Below are 20,719 nucleotides of genomic sequence, written 5' to 3'. Positions count from 1 at the left end.
TTGATGCAGTTCAGTGATGATACACTTGGTGTGTGTGTGTGTGTGTGTGTGTGTGTGTGATTTGGATTAGCATTGACCAGCCATATTTTTCACATTTGGAAACTTTGGGAACAACATTTTTTTATTTCTGGGAATTGTTTGGAGTCAAAGGAGCGACAAGTAAATAACTGGTTGAAGAATCCACCAAAACAACTGAAAATGAATTAAACATAAACAAAGTGAACCCACACACTGACCGAGGAGGCATGGAATGCAGTGAGAAAGAAAATGGAGACACAAATACATGTTTAGCAAAAGAAAACGGCCCGTGACTACCAGATACAAATTAAGACACAAAGGATGATAAACGCTAACGAAATGCTGTAACGACCGACAAAAAAGTGTAAAAAATAATAAGAAATGAACAAAAACACACCTTTGAATCAATAAGGTGCCAGCAACGTATCTCTCAGCGTCCTAGTCGTCACCGTCTGCTTTTCATTCCGTTCATCTCCAACACTTCCTCGTTTCGTTTTAGATGTCCGATAAAAAATAAATAACATGAAATCGTAATCTCTGAATATGTATGCATCCTATTACGGTAATCTAGGGTGTTACGTTATTGCACTCCAGCTCCCAGGAGTCAAATATTCATGCAACTCCAAGAAGCACCTTCAAGAGAATGATCTAAACTTCTAACACTAACAGTTTGTTCCCATAAACAATATTTCCCTGTGCACATCACTTGATCCTGGTTAAATGTCAAATATTCGGTTTCCATCATGTCTGTAACACCAACAAAACAAAAAAAAGCCAATGATAGTAAAAATGAAAAGAAATAAACAAAGGAGACAAAGCTAATCAAACGGAAAATTGAAACGTTATGTACAAGATTGAACCTGCAAAGAACAGCGACTATGGTGTAATAAAATATGTAAACATACTGTATTAGCTGTTTTTGACACAGTTGACTGTGACAACGGACACAAATTCACACTTGTTCACGCTTTCAAGTTAAACTTAAGCCAGGACTTTTTTTCTTCCTCAGAATGATGGATGCAAATCCATCTCTACCAGATACACATAATGACAATACATTCGTCACAGAATCTCCAGCGATTGGAAAGACAATGCAACAGAAATAAATGAATATAGAAATAAATGAAGTGCCTGTCTAATGGAATCCAAGTGAGAAGAAAATAAAACGCTACTGAGTGATTTAATAGCATGTTGCACTTTGCATGGTGGTGACCGTCTTGTATGCTTTGACACCGTCTACTAGATCTTCGGATGTCATAAATGATACTTATAATGAACAATTGAACTACAAAAATGGAACTACATTGCTCGCAATAAACACTGGCAACCCTGGCAGGAAGTTACCCCTTCCAAAGTGCATCGTACCAAAATTAAATGGAAGGTTTTATTTTTAATGAATTAAAAGAAAATAATATAACAATACAAATAAATTATGCATAATAATAATTATACCATAATAATGATTTGAATTGTAATGATATTATTATGAGCTAGAAATTAATATGACACCTTGAAGCCTATATCTTACCTCATATCCTTAAAAAGGTATAATTAACGAAAAACCAAACACGAGTTATGATGGTACACTTTGACCTCCAACTTTCCCCCCCGACAATCGTCGTTTAATCAGCAAAGTCCCTCACGTACACAGATGCCAGCACCACCACATCACATACACCTCACATGCATGCTCAGAATGGCCGAAAAAAATGACAGTGATTGTATTTCTTTACAGGGTTTACAATGGACAAAAGTCGCATGGATTTACACACCTCTGACAAGTCACTTGGGGGGTTTTGTGTGTGTCGTGTAAGAGCGATGTTATCTTACACTGATAGATGTCTCTGACGGGGTCGGTGGAGAAGGTTTCGACGGGGTGGGGGTATAACCCGGGACTCTGTGAAAATGTCTTTTTGTAGAATCCCTATCCCGCTTCCGACTGCATTCTTTCCCTTAATCTTACCTTAGCAAGAGCACGCCTACAGAAGCCATAGTCCCTTTTTATTTGGTGGGGAAAAAAAAAAAAAAGGTTTCAACATCTCAACATCGCGCGTGTATCGAGTCCTCGAGAGAATGCTCCTTTGTGTTTTTCTCTCTCCTTAAATCACAGTTGCCAATATGGTACTGTCAAAGTGTTTATATCTTTGTTCCAAACAGTTTGATAGATATCTTTTTCCTTTTACCGGTGTTTTGCGGGCAGCGGGGTTCGGGGGGGGGGGTGGGGGGGTTAAGGGGGTAAGGGTGCCTCGTTTCCCGGACTCTATACATAATACTCCTTGTCCTTGTCTTTGGGTCTCTTGCTACCGCCGCCGCCGCCCTTGGTGCCGCCTCCGCCTCCGCCCGCCGCCGCCCCCGCCTTCTCCTTGACCACGGCGCCGTTGCTCTGCGTGGCCGAGTTGCTGATGTAGTTGCGCGTCTCATCCACCTGGTAGGAGCCCTCGTCCCTGTTCCTGTACTTGTACATGGCGTAGAGCAGGATGAGGATGCAGAGGGCGGCGGCCGACACGATGCCCACCACCATGCCCGTGGTGCTGCCCGACTCGCGGATCACCTCCGACGACTCGGGCGGCGCCCGGCGCACCACCCCGGGCAGCGTGGGCAGGGCGGCGGGGACCGAGCGCAGCATGGGCGAGGTGATGGGCGGACCCCCGCGGGGCTTGGTGCCGTCGCCCCCGGCGCCGTCGTAGGCCGTGGGGAGGGGCAGCAGGACGATGTCCGGCTGCTGCGGCGGCGGCTGCGGCTGCGGCGGCTGCTGCGGCGGTGGCGGGGGCTGCACCGGCGGCTTCGGCTCGCGGTTGTTCATTTTCCCGGCGGGCAGCTTGGGCGGCACGTCCGAGGGGACGGCCGGCGGCAGCGGCGGCGCTCCCCGGAAGTTGGGCGAGGGCGGGGTGGGTGTGGTAGTCCTACCGGCCCCCGAGGCCTTGCTCGGCCTCAAGTCTTTGGCCTCCCACTTGGGCGCGAGGGCTTTGTAGCCGCCGTCATAGGCTGAGGTGGTCATGATCTTATCTGTTACCAGGGAGAAGGTGGTGTAAAAATCCTCATCGTCAGTCGGGGGCAGGCTAGAGTCGAACGCCTCGCCAGAGCCAAACCCCGAAATCACCATGCCATCACCATCATCATCACCATAATCATCATCATCAGCACCATCAGCACCATCATCATCATCATCACCACCATCACCACCATCACCACCACCACCACCATCACAATCATGGCTTCCTCGGTCCGACACGCACGGTACCCCCGCCTCAGTGGCCAGGGCAAGGGACTCTTTGGTGGTCTCGATAATGGTGGGGACGGGGCGTAGGGTGGTGGGGAAGGGCATGAAGGGTGAAAGGGTGGATACAGAGGGGATGTCTATGGGGTCCTCAATTAGCACGGGGATTACTAGCTCCCCTCCTGGAAGAAGAAACAGAGAAAGAGAAACAGCCAATTAAAAGGCGGAAATTCCTTAGAAAAACAACCCCCACCCACTCACACACACACACGTAAACAAACACACAGACAGACGATCAGCAATCAAACACAAGAAGAAACGAAAAACACAAAGAAAAATTAAGTGGAAAAAAGCAAAGCCCAAGATAGTACAGAAATCATATGAGGATAAACAATAACACAGACAGAAAGAACAGACAATAACAGTGCATAAAATATACAAAAGAGAAAATAAATGCAAAACAACAAACAACAACGGAAACAGAAACCAACGGAAATGATAGAACAGCCGTACAGTAAGAACACAATCCATCAAAAGGCTTGGAGGGATGCATAGGGCTGAGCCACTATTCCTGACCTCACTAATCTACGACAGTGTTCAAATGGCGCTGGGGTTATCAGAGAGCCATCACTGACGTTACACTGAGCAAAGCACACTGGATCTAGAACAGGTTCACGGTGGATACTGTTGTTGTGTTGTGTACGGTCAGAATGTGGAATATGTGCACCATGTATAGGTGAAAGGCTGTGCATATAGTGGTATAGTGGCTTGATATAGTGCTGGGTTTGGATATGATTAATAGCAAAGGTGACTATGTTATGCTATTTCAGGTTTTTCCAAAGGGTCTGTTTGATTTATCATAATCCTGCAGTGCTTTCCAAAGCATTGGCCCAAATAGCGGGCCGACGAAATACAACAAGCTGTTATGCAATAGCTTGATATATAAATATATATATATGCAATAGCCTGTTTGATAGCAGAAGCTAAAATATTTCCAAGCATTAAAGTGTGATATTGTCTGCCTACAATGTAATTCATTTTCCATCGATTATGCATTATATATATATATAATATATATGTAACTATGACACTATCAAATTAATGCATCTTTCTATGACTCATTTTAGCTTTTGGTCTATCATTTACATTTATTCCCATATGTTAGGTGCTTTGCTAGCAGTGCGAAAGGACTAAAAACATCCTAATGATAAATCACATAGACATTAAAAAACACCTAAAATATGCTTATGCACATCTATCTATGTGACAGCACAAATTAAAATCGCTGCTTGATGCCAGTCACCCCATATAGGGCGCTAAAATATACATATACAATATAAAACTTAAACTTTGTTGTTTGCTACATCTAGTTAGCACCAATAGGCTCCCTTGTCAGCCCTAGCCTCATGCCTTTTGACCCCTAGATATTCACGAAAATGGCACAAAGTTACCAGGCAGTTCAACGACACCTGAATGTGCTGAGGCTTCCAATATCTTACTAGAGTCTCAACTCCACTTATGAGCACATAGGTTCATAATGAGTGGTCTCACATGGTAAGATATCCTTGGATGTGTGTTGTTGTGATCAAATGAAATCTGAGCATTTGAATATTTGCATATCCATGCGCATCCATGTAATTTATCTTTTTTGTTTTAACAATGTATGACCTTAGGAACTGGTGATATTTTGTTGGGGGCTACAAAGCGTGGGAATAACATTCAAATGTCAGTTGAATCTGCATACTCTCATGCCACGGTGGCTTTGCTTAAACAGGGCAGAGGCTCACACACAGGGCGCTACAAAGAGATGCACAACCTCTCGGAACGGAAACGGGGAAAGAAACCCGAAAGGACGGAAAACGAGAAATGAAAAGCAAAACATAAAATAGAAAAGGCGATGCAAATAGATTCCAGAGTTAGAGCAACCATTGTCAAACATTCACAGAAATAAAAGCAAGAGGTAGAGTTATCCAGAAAGGGATTAGTAAGGATAGAAAAACGAAAAAAAAAAGTCAGCTTTGAAAATCATAAGAGCCTACAAAGAAAACGTTTTCAGAGAAGAAAGGCATACCATCAAATTTATCAACTTACATCAACAAATTGCCCGCATGATTTTGGCAGGAGGAAAAAAAATGTTTACAAATGAAAGTTGTGTAAGAATGCTTTAGGATAAGTAAGGTTAGTTTCTCTTTTAACAATTTCTAATAAATGATTAATTATTCTTCTTTTTAGACAGGATGACACAGGGAGGTAACAACACATACATCCACACATCATGACATGAAAAATAATCTTCACCATTCTGTTCAAGGTTATAATAATTATGTTTTTTTTCTTTAAATATTTATGTTTTGTATAAAAAAGAAAACTGTACACCTATGAAGTTTAATAGATACGTTTCTTTAAATTCTCTCCATAAATATCTACCTCCAAATCGGATAATATTTCCTTTTTTTCCTCTCCTGTTCGGGTTTTAATAGCTTTCAACTTTAAACTTGTCCGTTGCTCACGAACAAACTGACGTTTTTTTGTACATATTTTAGAATCTTCACGTAAAAGGGGGCGGGGTTGTGAAACGAGGGAGTGGGGGTGGGGGAGGGGCCTATGAACATACTAGGAAGGAAATGAGAGAGATGGAGGTGAACGAGTACATCAGTTGCCATGTCCATGTAAAGGCGGCACGAAGCGGTCGGACGGCATTAGAGCTTTTGGCTGTAAGGAAGGGATGGGGGATAGACAGACAATGAGCATATACATGCCCATCAACAGAAGAGAACAGCACTCTCAACAATGACAGTTTTTTACAGACCCTAAGCTGCAACTTCTTTACCATGCACAAAGTCCAATTCGGTAAATTTTAGTTTTAGTTAAATGTTCTTGGATAGCTGTCAGATAAAAAAGAAGGTTTAAAGGAGTCAGTTTAAAACAGCTAAATAAAAGATTCATAGTACTTAGGGTAAAAGTTGGAAGTCTTCTCTTTTTTCTAAATGAGGATAATCATTTGACTAATTCCAATATGGGTAAATGTTTTGATAGCCAATAAAGAATATCATCATAAAAACATAAATGACTCATTTAAAGAGAAAAGAGCAAGATTTAATACTAATTTGGGAGAAACAAAATCATCAAAACATTAGTGATCAAAAAATTCTAATGTTAGAAAATAAGTAAACAATTCAATAAATTAACAGATAGATAAATAATACCCATATATGCATATTTGCATATATGTACAAAAACAGAAAATAAATCAATAAATTAAATTTGCAAGCAATAAAAAAAGGCAATATATTTCTCACACACTATCAAAGATGGACAACCAGAAGGCACACACTGGGTTGAGTCAAGAGAGAGAGAGAAAGAGAGAGAGAGGGAGAGGGTGGGGTAGGGATAGAGAGAGAGAGGGAGGGAGGGGGGAGTGAGAGAGAGAGAGAGAGAGAGAGATAGAGAGAAGGGGGGAATTTAGAGGCAAAATGTCCCACCTTCGTTGAACTAATAATAAAGATACTTATTATTAGTTCCATTTCATGATTTGTCTTTCTCTTGTTAGTAATTTGTCAAACACGGGACAGGGCGTGCAATCTGGATGTACGTCCGAGTGAGCGAGGTTGTTGTCATTTTTATTTTGACTTATTCGACTCTAAACAGGTTATAGGTTAACGCATGCATAAGTAAGTTGCATTTAGGGAGAGTAATTTACAGTAACCATAACAGCAAGCTTGAGTCCTGGTTAAAGGGGTTTTCAGAGGGGTTAGAGGTTCACCTTAAGGAAGGTTACTGCGACCAAGAGCTGTAGGATATTGTCTGAAGGAACCGTCCAGGGTCCATTTGTCATTATAACAGGGTTAAGTGTTTCACCAGTGATATATAACTGAAATCAAGTGGAGTTTAGCCCCCCACCGTACTCCATTAATCAACAAGGTGTGGGGAGGATAGTGCAAGAGGATAATAAATATTTATATATTTTTTGGTTAATTATAAAACAGATCAGGGTTCATAACCAACAGCCTTGGCATGGCAGGTGAGTACAGTACAGGGAGAGAGTTCCACAAGGAGGGGCCTGTTGTCAAGGCAACCAAGATTTAAGGCGGTGCAAGAGGAGCCTTTGACCCAACCACCCACCAACCCACAACCACACGCCTCCTGTTGACTTCTGAAGTCAACATGAGGCAGTACAACTGGAGGTGCAGGTCTGATCAAGAAGATCAGAAATACTATTGACAAGTTGCAGAGCAACACTATTTTCTTTTTCTACCTAACCACTTTTTTATTATAACTACCAAGCCCCATCTGTCTTTCATACCTTATCTTTTAGCTATTTGTTATGTTGTATCTCTTCCCCGTCATGTGAATTGGGACGCTAAGCGGGCAAAGCCGAATCTCTTTTGGGATCAATATCTAGTGAATGTGATTGCTGTTTCCGACGCCATGGGACCACGAATAAAGATACAGTGAAAGTTTTCTACAGCAAAATCGGGAGACGGAAAAGGAGGGGGTGAGCTTATCATCTTAAATACTCTCCGCTGACTGTATGCCGTTAATAATTATATATAACAGCATGTGAGTAGAGTGTGTGACTGCCCCTTTGAGTGTTGTGCGGTGGCGCTGATGTACGCTTCATTCGGTCGGGGAGGAGACTGCCTGGCTAAAAAGACAGTAGCTGTCTCTGGGGGTAATTGATTTCATCCACAGCACTATTTATCTCACTACGGCCTGGCTGTCGCGCCATTGTTTGCGTCCCTTCACTCTGGTCGCGGAGCTAAACACTGTCGAAAAAAACAACAAGCCGTTGCTCGGACGACTGTTGTGCGTTGAATAAACAGCCCGCCCTGGTACGGATCGGGACGCAGTCACACTCGGGGGTCTCCAAGCGACCGCCGATGCAGAGGGGCGTGATATATGAGTTCACACTTTAATCCTGTGTAATCCTTCCAAGCAAGCACCACAAACATCTGGCTGTGTTTTGGGGAGCAGACAAACAGAACGCTCCTCTAATGGGTCTGCTGGAGGAGATGGAGTTTGTTTTCCTCGCCCCGGTTGGGTCAAGACCAGCTCAGGAGGGGATTTTCTCCTTCGGAGCTTCGCTCTTTTTCCTATTCAGAGATTCTCCATTCGCCACACCTCGCCGCTAGAAGTTGCAGTGGTTGTTGTTTAGAAGAACTTCAGAGAGGTCTTCTTCACTTCAAAGTTCCCTGGCCTCATCTTAAAGAATGTGTGAGAGGAGTTGTCTTGCAAGAGCAACATCTGATTCAGGAAAAAACTAGCTGATAAGCGAAAAAAGTTGATCAATCCCGATCTATGTTCATGTCACATGCATGAAATGAATCAGTTGAAGATATAGTGAGCCTCTTTTGATCATCCCATGTAAAGCGGAAAAAAATAGAGCCTGCAGAGTTATCCGTGGGAATGCCAACGTTGGCCTTTGAAGCGGGAATTAAGCAATCAAAGATGGCCGCGCGCCTCAGTAACTGACGACCTCAGCAGCTCTGATTCCTCTCAAATGTACAGATCTCTTCAAGCAGCAGTTTCTCTTTCCCTCGTCTTTTCTCTCTGCCCGCTATCTTTCGCTCTCTCTCTCCCTCTCTCTCCTTCCGACTGATCCCCATGTCCATCCCCTCGTTTGCTGAGGCTTCTCAACGGCGAGGGGGGGGGGGGTGCGGTGGCAAACGAATCTCACTGGGGTGTCGAGGGATTTAACCGTGTGACTTCATGAACAGGAAAAAGCCAGCAGCCATGAGATTGAAACTCATGAGTCAATAGGATTCCGATGCCGCAAATCGTAGGTGTGCCGGTTCGGGGTAGGGTGGGGGTAGGGTCCCTGAAATCTCATTTGGCCTGCGTGCGTCCTCCACACTGTTTGCACATGCATTCATTCACCCGGGAGCTCCCTCACTCATCCCTGCTCACAGATACAGTATTTTCCCCGAGATAGTGAGTGAACGACACACGCTCGACTCTGGGCTTGGACACCGGAGTCGGGGATGGGGGGGGGGCGGTGGGGACGGGATGGGACCCGGCTGGGATTATACTCTGAACAGTTCAATGATTGCGTTTTTTTTTTTCTCGGTGACATGCATTTCATAAGCTGTTCTATTCGCTTCCGCTCAGGAATAGGAGCTCTCCTCCTATGCACGCGACAGCCGTGACAAGTGACACGCCGCGGCTGTCAATTTTGCGGCTCGTCTTGAGGTGCCGTGGATGTCGCGCAGTTAGTGGAGGGGCAGTGTGAAATAATCCATCCTTCCAGTCAAAAGGTACTAAGTTTGATCCCCAGCGTTCGCACCATCTGTAGGCATCCTTAAGATAAGTAGCCTTAAGACAAGAGCCCCTGAACTCCCTACCGGCTCCTTAATGAACTGTTATCTGGATTCACAGTAATCGCTCGGGGCGGAAGCGTCTGCTAAACCACTGAACAGTAGTTCAAGTAGCAACCGTTGGCGCCTTTGACGAAGCACCAGCCGTCGCCGGTGCTAGGTTTGTACCGTACCGATGGCTTTTCCGTAGCCGCGGTGCACGCTAGGTAGCTCCGAATCCGTCACCGCGCAAGCACCCCGTGCCCCGGGTTTATTAAATCGCCGTCTCCGGCAGCAGGCCCTGTCAGACGCTCCATTTGCCAAAACATTAGGGGCCACAAGTAGGTGGTGCGGCAGACATATGTCAGCCGGGTAACCTTTAAACCCATCCACAGAGGTCCCTGTTAAAGTGACAGGCCTGACGGGGGGGCCTCATCCCGGTGCTGCGCTTCATTCACAGGGCCCCCAACCCCCCCCCCCCCCCCCTTCCCTTTCACGTGTGGAAACCTTGAGTGAAGCCGCCATTACATGGATGCACACAATCTACCACGAGCACTCTGCTCCTAGACACTCCGCTGGTTAGAGTCGGCTTATCGAAGGACAGATCTGCCGGCGGATTACAATCGCTTGTAACCCGCGCGGTTCGCACGACCTTCGTCTTTTCTCCTCTTTTCGTGATTGAACGCTTGGAAGAAGCCCTTGATATTTAACAAATATACCTTGAGGAAGACTGCTTGCAGCGATTGTGTTTTGAATCGTTTTGGCTGCACTCATACTGAACAACAGGACTAAACTAAGGTGAACCGAATTTATTTGTGAACGTACATATTAATGTTGTTTTCGTGTATCATTTATATTATCGTGATCATAGTTGCATCTTTTATCTGGTGAGGAATATCCCCATCATTACGTTTGGGAGCTGGTTTAGTGGTCAGGTCCTCTGCACACCCCGTACGGTCTGAACCCGCTTGTGGAACTCAGGAACAACAACACGTAGGCTTAGGAACAGTCTGGAGACACACAAGACGAGACCAGACGAGACACACAGAGCTGACAAGACAAGCCGATTGGCCGACACAGACGGAGCAGACAAACACACACACGCCCAAGCGGACACAGAAAGTCATTCATGTGCCAATCAAACACAGATACAAGGACACCGTGCAAGCATTTGTGGTGGGGGAGAGGTGAGGGGGCTGAGGTAGGGCGGCTACTGGGAACGACCGGTGGCGGGACCACCGCTGTACCTCAGAACCACAACGACAACAACAAACAACAAATAACATTCTATAAGCCAACGGCATATAGGGTGGTGGGGGCAGCCTTAGACACATGGGTGGAGGAGAAGCAAACAGGATGGTTGCCGGTGGTTTCCCATGCAGTAGCAACATTAGCATTAGCATTAGCACGAGCGATAGCAGTAGCATTGGCAGCATAGGAGATGGGCGAGAGGGGTCACAACGACACAGAGAGAGGGAGATAGAGAGAGAGCGGCACTGGGGGGGGGGGGGGGGGGTTACGTCAGTTAGTAGTCTGGTGGCTACGCGGCTACACAGTCCAGCACAGTACGCATGCCACAGACGGGTAGACCTCTACTTGGAGCAACAGATAGAATAGAAAAACAGATATACTTTGTGTGGCAATAAAATTCTTTTTTATGCCATCCGCATTCATAAAAAATAAAACAAGACATGTATATGCAGAGAGGAGGATGAAAGGGGGGGGGGGGAAGGTGGAGTTGGAGTTTAAAGGGTGGAGGGGAAGGGGGGGGGGGGGGGGTGGAGGTGGAGGATGTTTTAAAGAGGGAGGGGTCGGGACGGGGGGGGGGGGGGGGGAACCATTCTTTCAAACACAACTTTCTTGAGACAGAATGGTGGGGGGGGGGGGGTTTGGGAAGGCAAGGGGGGCGTGGCCACGTCACGGCCCAAATAAAGGGGGATGGCAAGAAAAGATTTTGCTGCCGGTTTTTCGATTTTCTCCCCCCTACGGTCGTATCGAGCAACGAGGATGGCGATGAAGAGGAGGAGGAGGAAGAGGCGTTTGGTTTTTGGACGCGCAGCGAGGCGACATGAATGGTCATGGTGATGATGATGATGATGATGATGATGACGATGAGGACTTTGGATTTCTTCAACCACCAAAAGTTCATGCGGCAACAAGATGAGAGATAAGAATACTGAGGGGGGGAGGGGGAGAGGGGGGAGAGGGAGGGAGGGGAGGGCCCTGTTTGTTGCTCGGATGACAGATGATGGTGATGGAACGTTATCGACGGTAATGCAGAAATAAACCAGAACAAAGAACCAAGGTGAACAGAACATAAATGACATTCACCCCGCCCCCCCCTCCCCCTCCCCCCACCCACACACACAGAAAAAAAAGAATACAAATCAAAACCAAAATCATCAAACGGCAAATCAAAATGACACGCACAATAGTTTCAACTCAAAGGAGAATGTATGAGACGATGTTGAGGAAAATAAATAAGAAACAACAACCATAACGTCATGCGGCTGTACTGCACACATACACACACACGTACGCGCACACACACACACACACGTACGCGCACACACACACACACACACGCACCCCCATACACACACACACACACACACACATGGAAGCAGGGTGAGGAATGAGGATGTGAATTTCTGTGTCCTCAACGTGGTGACGCGTTGTCATGGGTACGGTATGGGTGTGTTTATGACGTATGTATGACGTATGTACTTGTCATGTGTGCGGGGCCACTGTAGGGGAAGGTACCGTGTCATCTTGTCGTCCAGTTATTTCTGCTACAGTCGCCTTGCACTTTAACATGAGAGAGAACGTTTGGGTTTGCTTGGCTTATCTGGAATAATAATAATAAAAAAAGCGCCTACAAACTGTCAAATGTAATTTCATCTCCAACGCCTCTGGAAACGTACGCTCCGCGATAAAGAGAAGCCTAAATATTGCGAGGGGAAAATTACTTTTTTCCCTCGCTGCCATCTCATCAGTTATGTCAGGGATACAATAATATATATATATAAATATATATATATATGGGCACAAATTGCAAGAAACAACTGTCGCTGTGGTTTGATAAGGCTTCAAAGCTAAATCGAGTTCCTTGCACACGAGAGGAAGAGAAGAGGCCAAATTAATTATTTGACTTTGACTCGACTACTTCTCCAGCGCTCCAAAATCCCGACCGCTAATGAAGAAGCGAGAGAGAAGGCGCAGACTCACGTTTGATTTCGTCTGAACTCAGATAACAAAAAAAAGAAAGGAGTGGGGGGGAGGGCGTGGGCGAACCCCCCAATCAATTATTTTAATTAGGGTCTGGCGGAAAATCGGCATCGCCCGCTGTGAAAAGTGGACATATGTTTGGTGCTAAGCGGTGGCATATGCCGCATCAATTAGCCAGCCTCTGATGGCATTCTGAAGGACAGCGACGCAATTAAAAAACGCCCGAGCTGGTAATGACGGGGAGACGGGGCCCTTGGGCGGGAATCCTCTATCCCATCAAGGCTCTCTGGGTTCAGACACACACACACTCACAGGCACACACGCACACCCACCGACACACACACACACAAACACAAAACACACACACACACACACCAGCTGAGCCTCTCTGGTATGCCACTGGGCATCCAGGTGATTGACGGATGAATAATACAACTTTCTTCAGCCAACCAAACCCAAGTTTTCTCTCCAAAAAAAAAAGCTCCAACCTTTGTGTTTTTATATATCTGTGTGTGTATATTTATATTTATATAAATATGAAATGATATAGTATATACATATATATACATATATGTATATATAAAAATATAGCTATATATAAAACATTATTTCTTCCACCCTTTTTTTTGTTACTTCTGTGCACTGTAGTGAATCAGGAAATAATAATCACTTTGACCTAGTATCCATGGGTGTGTGTGTGTGTGTGTGTGAGTGTGTGTGTGTAACTCTATGTGCGATTGTGCGTGTGTGTGCGTGCGTTCGTGTGTGCGTGCGTGTAAAGGAAGGAGGAAGGGGAGAAAGGACAATGTGCACAGAAATTCGAGGATATCTGTTCTCTATCAGAATGTTTCAGGTAAGGCAAGCCTCGGACGAAGAAAAAACAAAACAGGTACAAACAGGAGAAGAAGAAGAAGAAGAAGAAGAAGAAGAAGAAGAGCAGGAAGGAAGGAAGGAAGGGAGAGCGAAAAGGAAGAGTAGGGGGAGGAGAGGAGAGGCTCCGTCGCAGTTAGGCCTGACTCACGTCACGGCATCTACTATGCCGTCAGCGTCTTTGTTCTCGAGAGGAACTCAAAATGTATCCCCTTGCTGAGGACGGCAACACACACGCACAGCGGCAGGGGGGGGGGGGGGGGAGGAGGAGGGGCGGGGGGCGGGGGGGTGGACCGCGTACACCATGGATACATTTTGAAGCATCAGTGCAAGCCACATGGGGCTTGATGTTAATTTTGTACTTTGTCAATAAAGTTTTTTTTTTTTTTTTTCTCCCTCTCTCCACCGAATGCTGAGAGCGGACAAAATTAGCATCAACGCCGTGCCATGTCTGCAACCAGCGGCCCCATAGCTCAGTGTAACTTGTTTCATTCGGGGGGGGGGGGGGGTAGGAATTGTGTGGTTGTGTGGAGTGTGGTCGGCCCTCAATACAGTCTAGTACTATTACTATGCTGCTCTTCTACTTGTACTACGCCACCCCTCAACGGCCCTGACTGTGGGCCGTTCGCACTCGCATTACTTTGAAGTGCGAGGTTGAAAAAAAACTTTGCTTTCCATATAAAGGTGAGTTGAGGATGTATGGTCTAAAAAAAACTAAAAAAAACTTTACTTACACCCAGAGAACACCCCACGGCCCGCGGGGTGCGGGTGTACATCTGTTGGTTATATTTCTATATTTCAGTGGGCGGGTCTTTTGGAAAGGGGTGGGGTGGGGGGGGGGGGGTGTGGAGGGGCTTTGAAAGTTACACGTGAGGTTCCCATGGGACGTGATGCTCAGAAGGAGATACTCCTTGGTTGCAAATCAAAGACAGACAGAGAAAGAGACAGAGGTAGAGGGAGGCTGAGAGAGCGAGAGAGAGAGAGAGAGCGAGAGAGCAGGGGTAGAGATAGGTAGAGATAGACTGGGTTCTGAGCAAGCAGAGCGAGACACGCCCCTCCCACCTGTCTGTCCGGAGTCACATTCTTCCAGGTCTTCATCGTCGCTGGAGCACTCTGCCGAAGACACAATGTCATCCGTCGTCTGCTGGGGAGGACACACACACACACACACACACACACACACACAGGCAGTCGCACACACACACACACACACACACACACACAAAGCACAAACGGAGACGGATTATCATTTAAAACGGAAATGAAAGATTCTGCAGACAGGCAATAATACGGAGAAGTGGAGATGCAACCGTAAACCTCCACAGAGCGGCAGACATATATAAAATTGTCAAATGCAATATATTACATCAAGGCCTTCGCTATAAATGTGCACATATTTATTAGTTGATATTCAAGCCAGTTAGGGGAACCAACCGACCACACACATACACACACACACACACACACACACACACACACACACCAACGCAGATGACACATCCATCAGCAGCCTGCCACGGCCGGTACCTGCCCTTTGGCTTTTCATAGCTCTCTCTGAGCCAATCATATTTTACCTGTGTGTGCCGTTCTCTCAGCCAATCATATTTCACCGCGCTCCCCACTCTCAGCCAATCATATTTCACCTGTGTTAGCCATCATCTCTCTTTATGTGGCTTTCCACATCCGCAGATAATTGTTTTCCTTCACTCTGCACCCGGGCTGTCGGCCATCATTTATTCATCCCCCCCCCCCCCCCCTCCACCACCACCACCCCCACTGCTCCAATAATCAATGGCCACCGCTGAGCCCAGCACCACCGCGCCCCGGCAGATCAACTACGTCCCCGGACACTGATTTGTGCCCTGATGGGCGGTTAAGGGTGGAGGGAGTGGGGGGTTAGAGGTGACAGATGAGGTGGGTAGGTAAGTGTGGGGTAGAGTGGTGGTGGTGGTGGTGGTGGTGGTGGTGGGGGTAAGAGTGATAGGGGGGGGGATTATTGGTCAGAGTAGTGGTTGGGGTGGATGAGGTGGGGAGCTGAGTGTAGGGCAGAGTGGTGGTGGTGGTGTTGGTGGTGGGGGTGAGATTATTAGTCTTAGAGTATTGGTGGTGGTGGTGGATGAGAGTGTTGGGCAGAGTGATGGTGATGGTGGTGGTGGATGAGAGTGTTGGGCAGAGTGATGGTGATGGTGGTGGTGGTGATGGTGATGGTGGTGGTGGATGAGAGTGTTGGGCAGAGTGGTGGTGGTGGTGGTGATGGTGGTGGTGGTGATGGTGGTGGTGGTGGATGACTCTCATCCACCACCACCACCATCACCACCACCACCATCACCACCACCAGATGAGGTGGATGAGGTGGTGGTGGTGGTGGTGGTGATGGTGGTGGTGGTGTTGGTGGATGAGAGTGTTGGGCAGAGTGGCGGTGGTGGTGGATGAGAGTGGAGGGTGGAGGTGCTCGGGGGGGTTTCAGGGGGTGGTGGTGGATGAGAGTGTAGGTGTGGGTGGGGTTGAGTGGTGGTGGTGCTGCTGGTGGACGAGAGTGTAAGGCGGAGGAGGGGCTATTTCAAATGACTCACACAAACACCACTGTGTATTATCTCGGTCCCCCAGCATTACCCTTCTCTTCTGATTTATCCACGCCGCCTCCTCCACCCCTCCTCTCCTCCACCCCACTTGCCCACCTAACTCCTGGGTGGGCCTGCGGAGGGCGTCTTGCGTGTGTGTGTGTGTGTGTGTGTGTGTGTGTGTGTGTGTGTGTGTGTGTGTGTGTTAGGTGGTGGGGGCAGCCAGTGTTTATGGCGGTGGATCGGCAGGGCGATAAAGCAGGCGGAGAGGTGGTGGTGGCGGAGGTGGAGGCGAGAGGGTGGTCGGGGTGCGGGTTATGAAATCTGGAGCGCTGATTGAGTTTTTTTCCGGAGCCGCCCGGAAGTGCGGCGCGCTAAATAATATTGAGTCTGACAGATTAATGAAAGGCACAACCCCCGAGCACGCACACACACACACACACACACACACACACACACACACGAATCTCCCGATGTAGTCGCAGAGCCCCAAGTTATGTTGGCCATCTTTGTATGCATCTATTATGCATAGAACTAGTATTATTAGTATTATTAGTTTAATACTATTATCCTGGGTTCTGGGGGTCTGCTCTCATTCTTGGCTGAATGCTTTGTCCCCGATTCAAAAAGCAGAGACAGAAAAAAATATCCTGGAATCCTGGAAACCTGTAGCTAAATTGCTGGGTAATATAGCCCCTTCAGTAAATACGCAAGGAAGATAAACACACCGAAAAAATGTGTCTCAGTTATGTTGGCAAGGTTACAGAGACCGAGAGTGAGAAAGGGAGACACACACACACACACACACACACACACAAACACACACATACACAGATAGAGAGACATAGAGAGATAGAAAGAAAGAGAAGAGAAACTTCAAACTTTCTTCTGGCAATTTCAGGTCTTACTGCTCACATCCTCACCCCCACTCCATTAACTGAATGGGTAGCCACCCTACCAAACTCTCTCCTCTCTCCCACCTTGTTCATGCTACTTTTCCCTGCTGGTGCCCCCGTCTGGAAAATCTCAGCCCAACATTTCTTTAAACATACCTGGCAACAGGCCGGGCTTGGTCGACCATGTTTTTTTGCAGGGATATTACGGGACCAAGATGATCATTTTTGTTGACTGTTCTGACGGTATCAAAACCTATGTTTATTTTGCTGTAGGAAGGGTACTCTACGACTTTTTCAGGGGAATGTATTGACTGACCGCAAGCAGACAAGGCCCACATGACTTTGATGAATCTTGGTTGATCAATGGACTTAACCCCTTGTGACCTACAACGTCCATAGAAAGACAACGGTGTGCTTAGTGCAGTTATTTCAAATACCAGAGGAGCAGCAATATGGTCTGTATAAACATCATAACATCTGTCTCCAGAGGACAACACTCATATGACCAAAGTATGCACACACACACACACAGACACACACAAGGAGAAGGAGAAGAAGGTCACGCCACGCCACCCACCACACTGTTGCACTGCAGAACATCTTGGCATGAAACTTTGTCTGAAGATTGTTTGGTCTGTGTGTACTTTTGTACTCTGACTTCAGATTTATTCCGGTGTTGTATTGATATACTAGTGTGAGTTAAGGTGTGCCCAGTTTGGCAGGGTTTTCTTGTTTGGATGTTCCTAGCGTATCTTTGTTTTTATATTACATCACCCGCCTCCTCTTTCTCTGCCACTTTGTGTTCTACGCTGAACACGACCCTATAGAGAAGGTGGGTGTCTGTATGTACATGTGTGTCTATGTGTGTGTGTGTGTGTGTGTGTGTGTGTGTGTGTGTGTGTGTTGTCCTGCTTTTGTTTTATTCTCTGGGTATGAGACTTGTGTATGTTCGAGTGAAAAGTAGGGCAGCAGGCTAAGCCATGTCATCGTGCAAACTCCAAAGTCTATTATTACTTAAAGATGCTGTAGGTACAATTTAAGAGCTATTCATTTAGTTACATTTGTTAGAAATAACCATCAGTCAGGTATTAATGATTGACACGTGCTGTGAGAATAGCCTTTAAGATGTCAGCGCGCCTGACTTCGTATGAACGAAATTACGATTTTAGACCGATCCCGTCTCATTTTTGACCAATCAGGGAAGAGCCACCATGTAGCCTTGTCATTCACAGGTGTGTGAACTGCAACACTGGTAGAGGAACATAGGGAGGGAGCCGATAAAGAGGGGACGTCTTTTTGGTGGTTTAGTTTCAAAATCTCTTCACACTGATAGTAACATATGGCATGGATGGCGTGACAGAGAAAGAGAGAAAGAGGGGAAGAGAGAGATAAATAGAGAGACATGTAGATTGTGAGTGTGTTTGCATGTGTGCGTGCCATAAATGTGAGGCCTGAGACAGGGGCGAGGCGTTTATGAGGCGGTCAGACAGCGGGGGCTACAGAAACTGATTTCACAGCTGGGGAAATCCAATTCTCCAGTCTAAATCTCCAGGGCGATGTACGCGATTGAGTGATTTCTCTACCAGAGTAATTATTCTGAACAAACTTATTCCGTGGTTGTGTTTTATTTTTTAGATCCAAAAATTGCAGGGATTTATTCATTTAAAGCTGTTGAGGCCTAACACAATGCATTGTAGAATGTTTGTGTGTGTCTATGTGTGTGTGTGTGTGTGCATCTATGTCCTGTGCGTCCACACATGTCTAAAGCGTGTAGCTTTGCATCATGCAGCCACCTTGTTGTGCCTTTTTATTTCCGAGGCAAATAAAGTATAACAAAACAGCAGAAACTACAATATCTGAGTCTGAAACCCAGGCGTTCACTCCATCGCTGCCAACGGTTTTGAAGCGTCTGGGAAAAAAAAACAGCACTCTAAACCTCTCTGCCCAACACGATCGATCGGCAGACTTCATTAAAATAGCATTTGCGTCTGAACACTTGAGCACGCCAAACCAAAGGGATTAAACCAGAGATCAATACTTGATCGAAGGACAACCTCTGAGGGAAATGGAAAAAAACAAAACCGAAACCAACACACGCAGGCTTTTACTTTCACGGTTGCTCTCCGTCTCGCCATCCCCCCACCCTTTTCTCTGTCTCCCTTCTCTGCCTCCTCGGTGCGGCATCTGTGTCTGCTGCTAGGGACGCCACCGACGGCATCCGACAGACCACAAGCAATTACCACCGAAAAAAACGAGATTGAGTTGTTTGTGTGTGGTTCTTTTTTTTTTTTGCACTGCTAATCACAGCTGACCTCAAACGTGACAAAAGAAGCGAAGGGAAAATTTAATTGGCGAAAAACACGCAGATTGGAAAATAGCTTAACTTTCTCATTACGCCGTTGAAAATTGTGTTTAGCAGCGCGTGGGCCCCGACGTGATTGCTTTTGTTTTTCGCCGTTTCTGTGTATCCAACAGTGAACGTTTACGAACGCGACGCCGAGGTACATTGTCGTTTAAACGAAGCAAAGTCAATTCATTTGAGCCGGTCGACACCGTATTCCCCCCCCCCCCCCCCCCGCACACCTGCGCTGGATGCCGAAGTGTGCCGTGCCAACTAAAGAGGACTTTTAAATACAGTAGCGACAGACTAACACACCACCGTTCAAAAGCTTTGCTTTATGCTACTGTGCACACATTCATTAGCGTTTCCCTGCAGTGAAAACAAGACAGTGTTTAAAAAGCACATGGATCACGTGCACAAATACACATGCGTGGAAGTCATGTGGTGGCTTGCGGTGCCTTTAATCTATTTCCAAAGAAAAAAAAACGAGCGTAGATGCGCTCGATGAAAATGTTCTGTCAGAACGGCCTGTGAGGGAATGTTCCAGTGAGTCAATGGACTTGATTTATCTCATAAGAGCTATGCTCCACTGGTCTGCAGCACACTCTATACACTCTCACTTCACATTTCTCTCCACTCTACACCATACTTCTTCCTTACAATGACTTACTGTGACATCGAGGCTTGGGCCGAGCCCCCCCACCCACCCCCCCCCCCCCCAGGGTTAAACACAGCACATTAAATATAATGCTGTCTGCTTGTATTCCCGTAGTGTGGCCTCGAAAAGCAGAACCGCCGTAGCAAGTTCAAGTACATGGGAGAGGAGAGTTTTATGACGGGGCGAAGGACGGAGAGATGCTGCTGTGGAGAGCATATATGTAAATAAATATAGTGCCAGTATGAAATAGAAAACTATTATGTAATAATATATTAATAAAAACCTATAGTGTTCCAAACTTTCAATGCAACCTTCAGTGCAAAACAACCACTTCAACTCAACTCATTGCACTCCAGTACAACGTCGGAACACAAACCACGTAAAACCATGAAAACAAAGTCTGACCGATCAATCCTCCTTCAGGAGTCCTATGCAAGACCTTCGGTTGCCATGGATATCCTGGGCTACGCGCTCGGAGATCAAAGCGAGACCGGGGCGGATCGAACGGGGCAGAATTCAAAGAGGCTCCTCTCCCTGAGGGGCTCAGTGGTCACCTTGGGAGAGGGGGGCGAGGGGGGCGAGGGGGGGAGAGGAGGGAGAGGGGGGAGAGGGGGGGCGAGAGGGGAGAGGGGGGTAG

General features: G+C 46.6%; 1 protein-coding gene across 1 annotated transcript in view; it reads right to left on the bottom strand.

Moving 5' to 3' along the window:
- Positions 1-2,278: 2,278 nt before the first annotated feature.
- Positions 2,279-20,719, bottom strand: part of nrxn3b (neurexin 3b) — a gene marked incomplete at both ends in the record, with an annotated part of 279,821 nt that continues 261,380 nt past the window's right edge. Inside the window, 3 exons of the mRNA XM_084484264.1 lie at positions 2,279-2,741; positions 2,772-3,417; positions 14,689-14,767. Of these exons, the coding sequence (XP_084340390.1) occupies positions 2,279-2,741; positions 2,772-3,417; positions 14,689-14,767 (1,188 nt within the window). The remainder of the gene's footprint in view (positions 2,742-2,771; positions 3,418-14,688; positions 14,768-20,719) is intronic.

Source organism: Micromesistius poutassou, assembly GCF_964030765.1.
Source record: "Micromesistius poutassou genome assembly, chromosome: 19".
NCBI classification, from domain to species: Eukaryota; Metazoa; Chordata; class Actinopteri; order Gadiformes; family Gadidae; genus Micromesistius; species Micromesistius poutassou.
The sequence above is the reverse complement of the archived record's forward strand: the minus strand, read 5'-3'. Positions and strand labels throughout refer to the sequence as shown.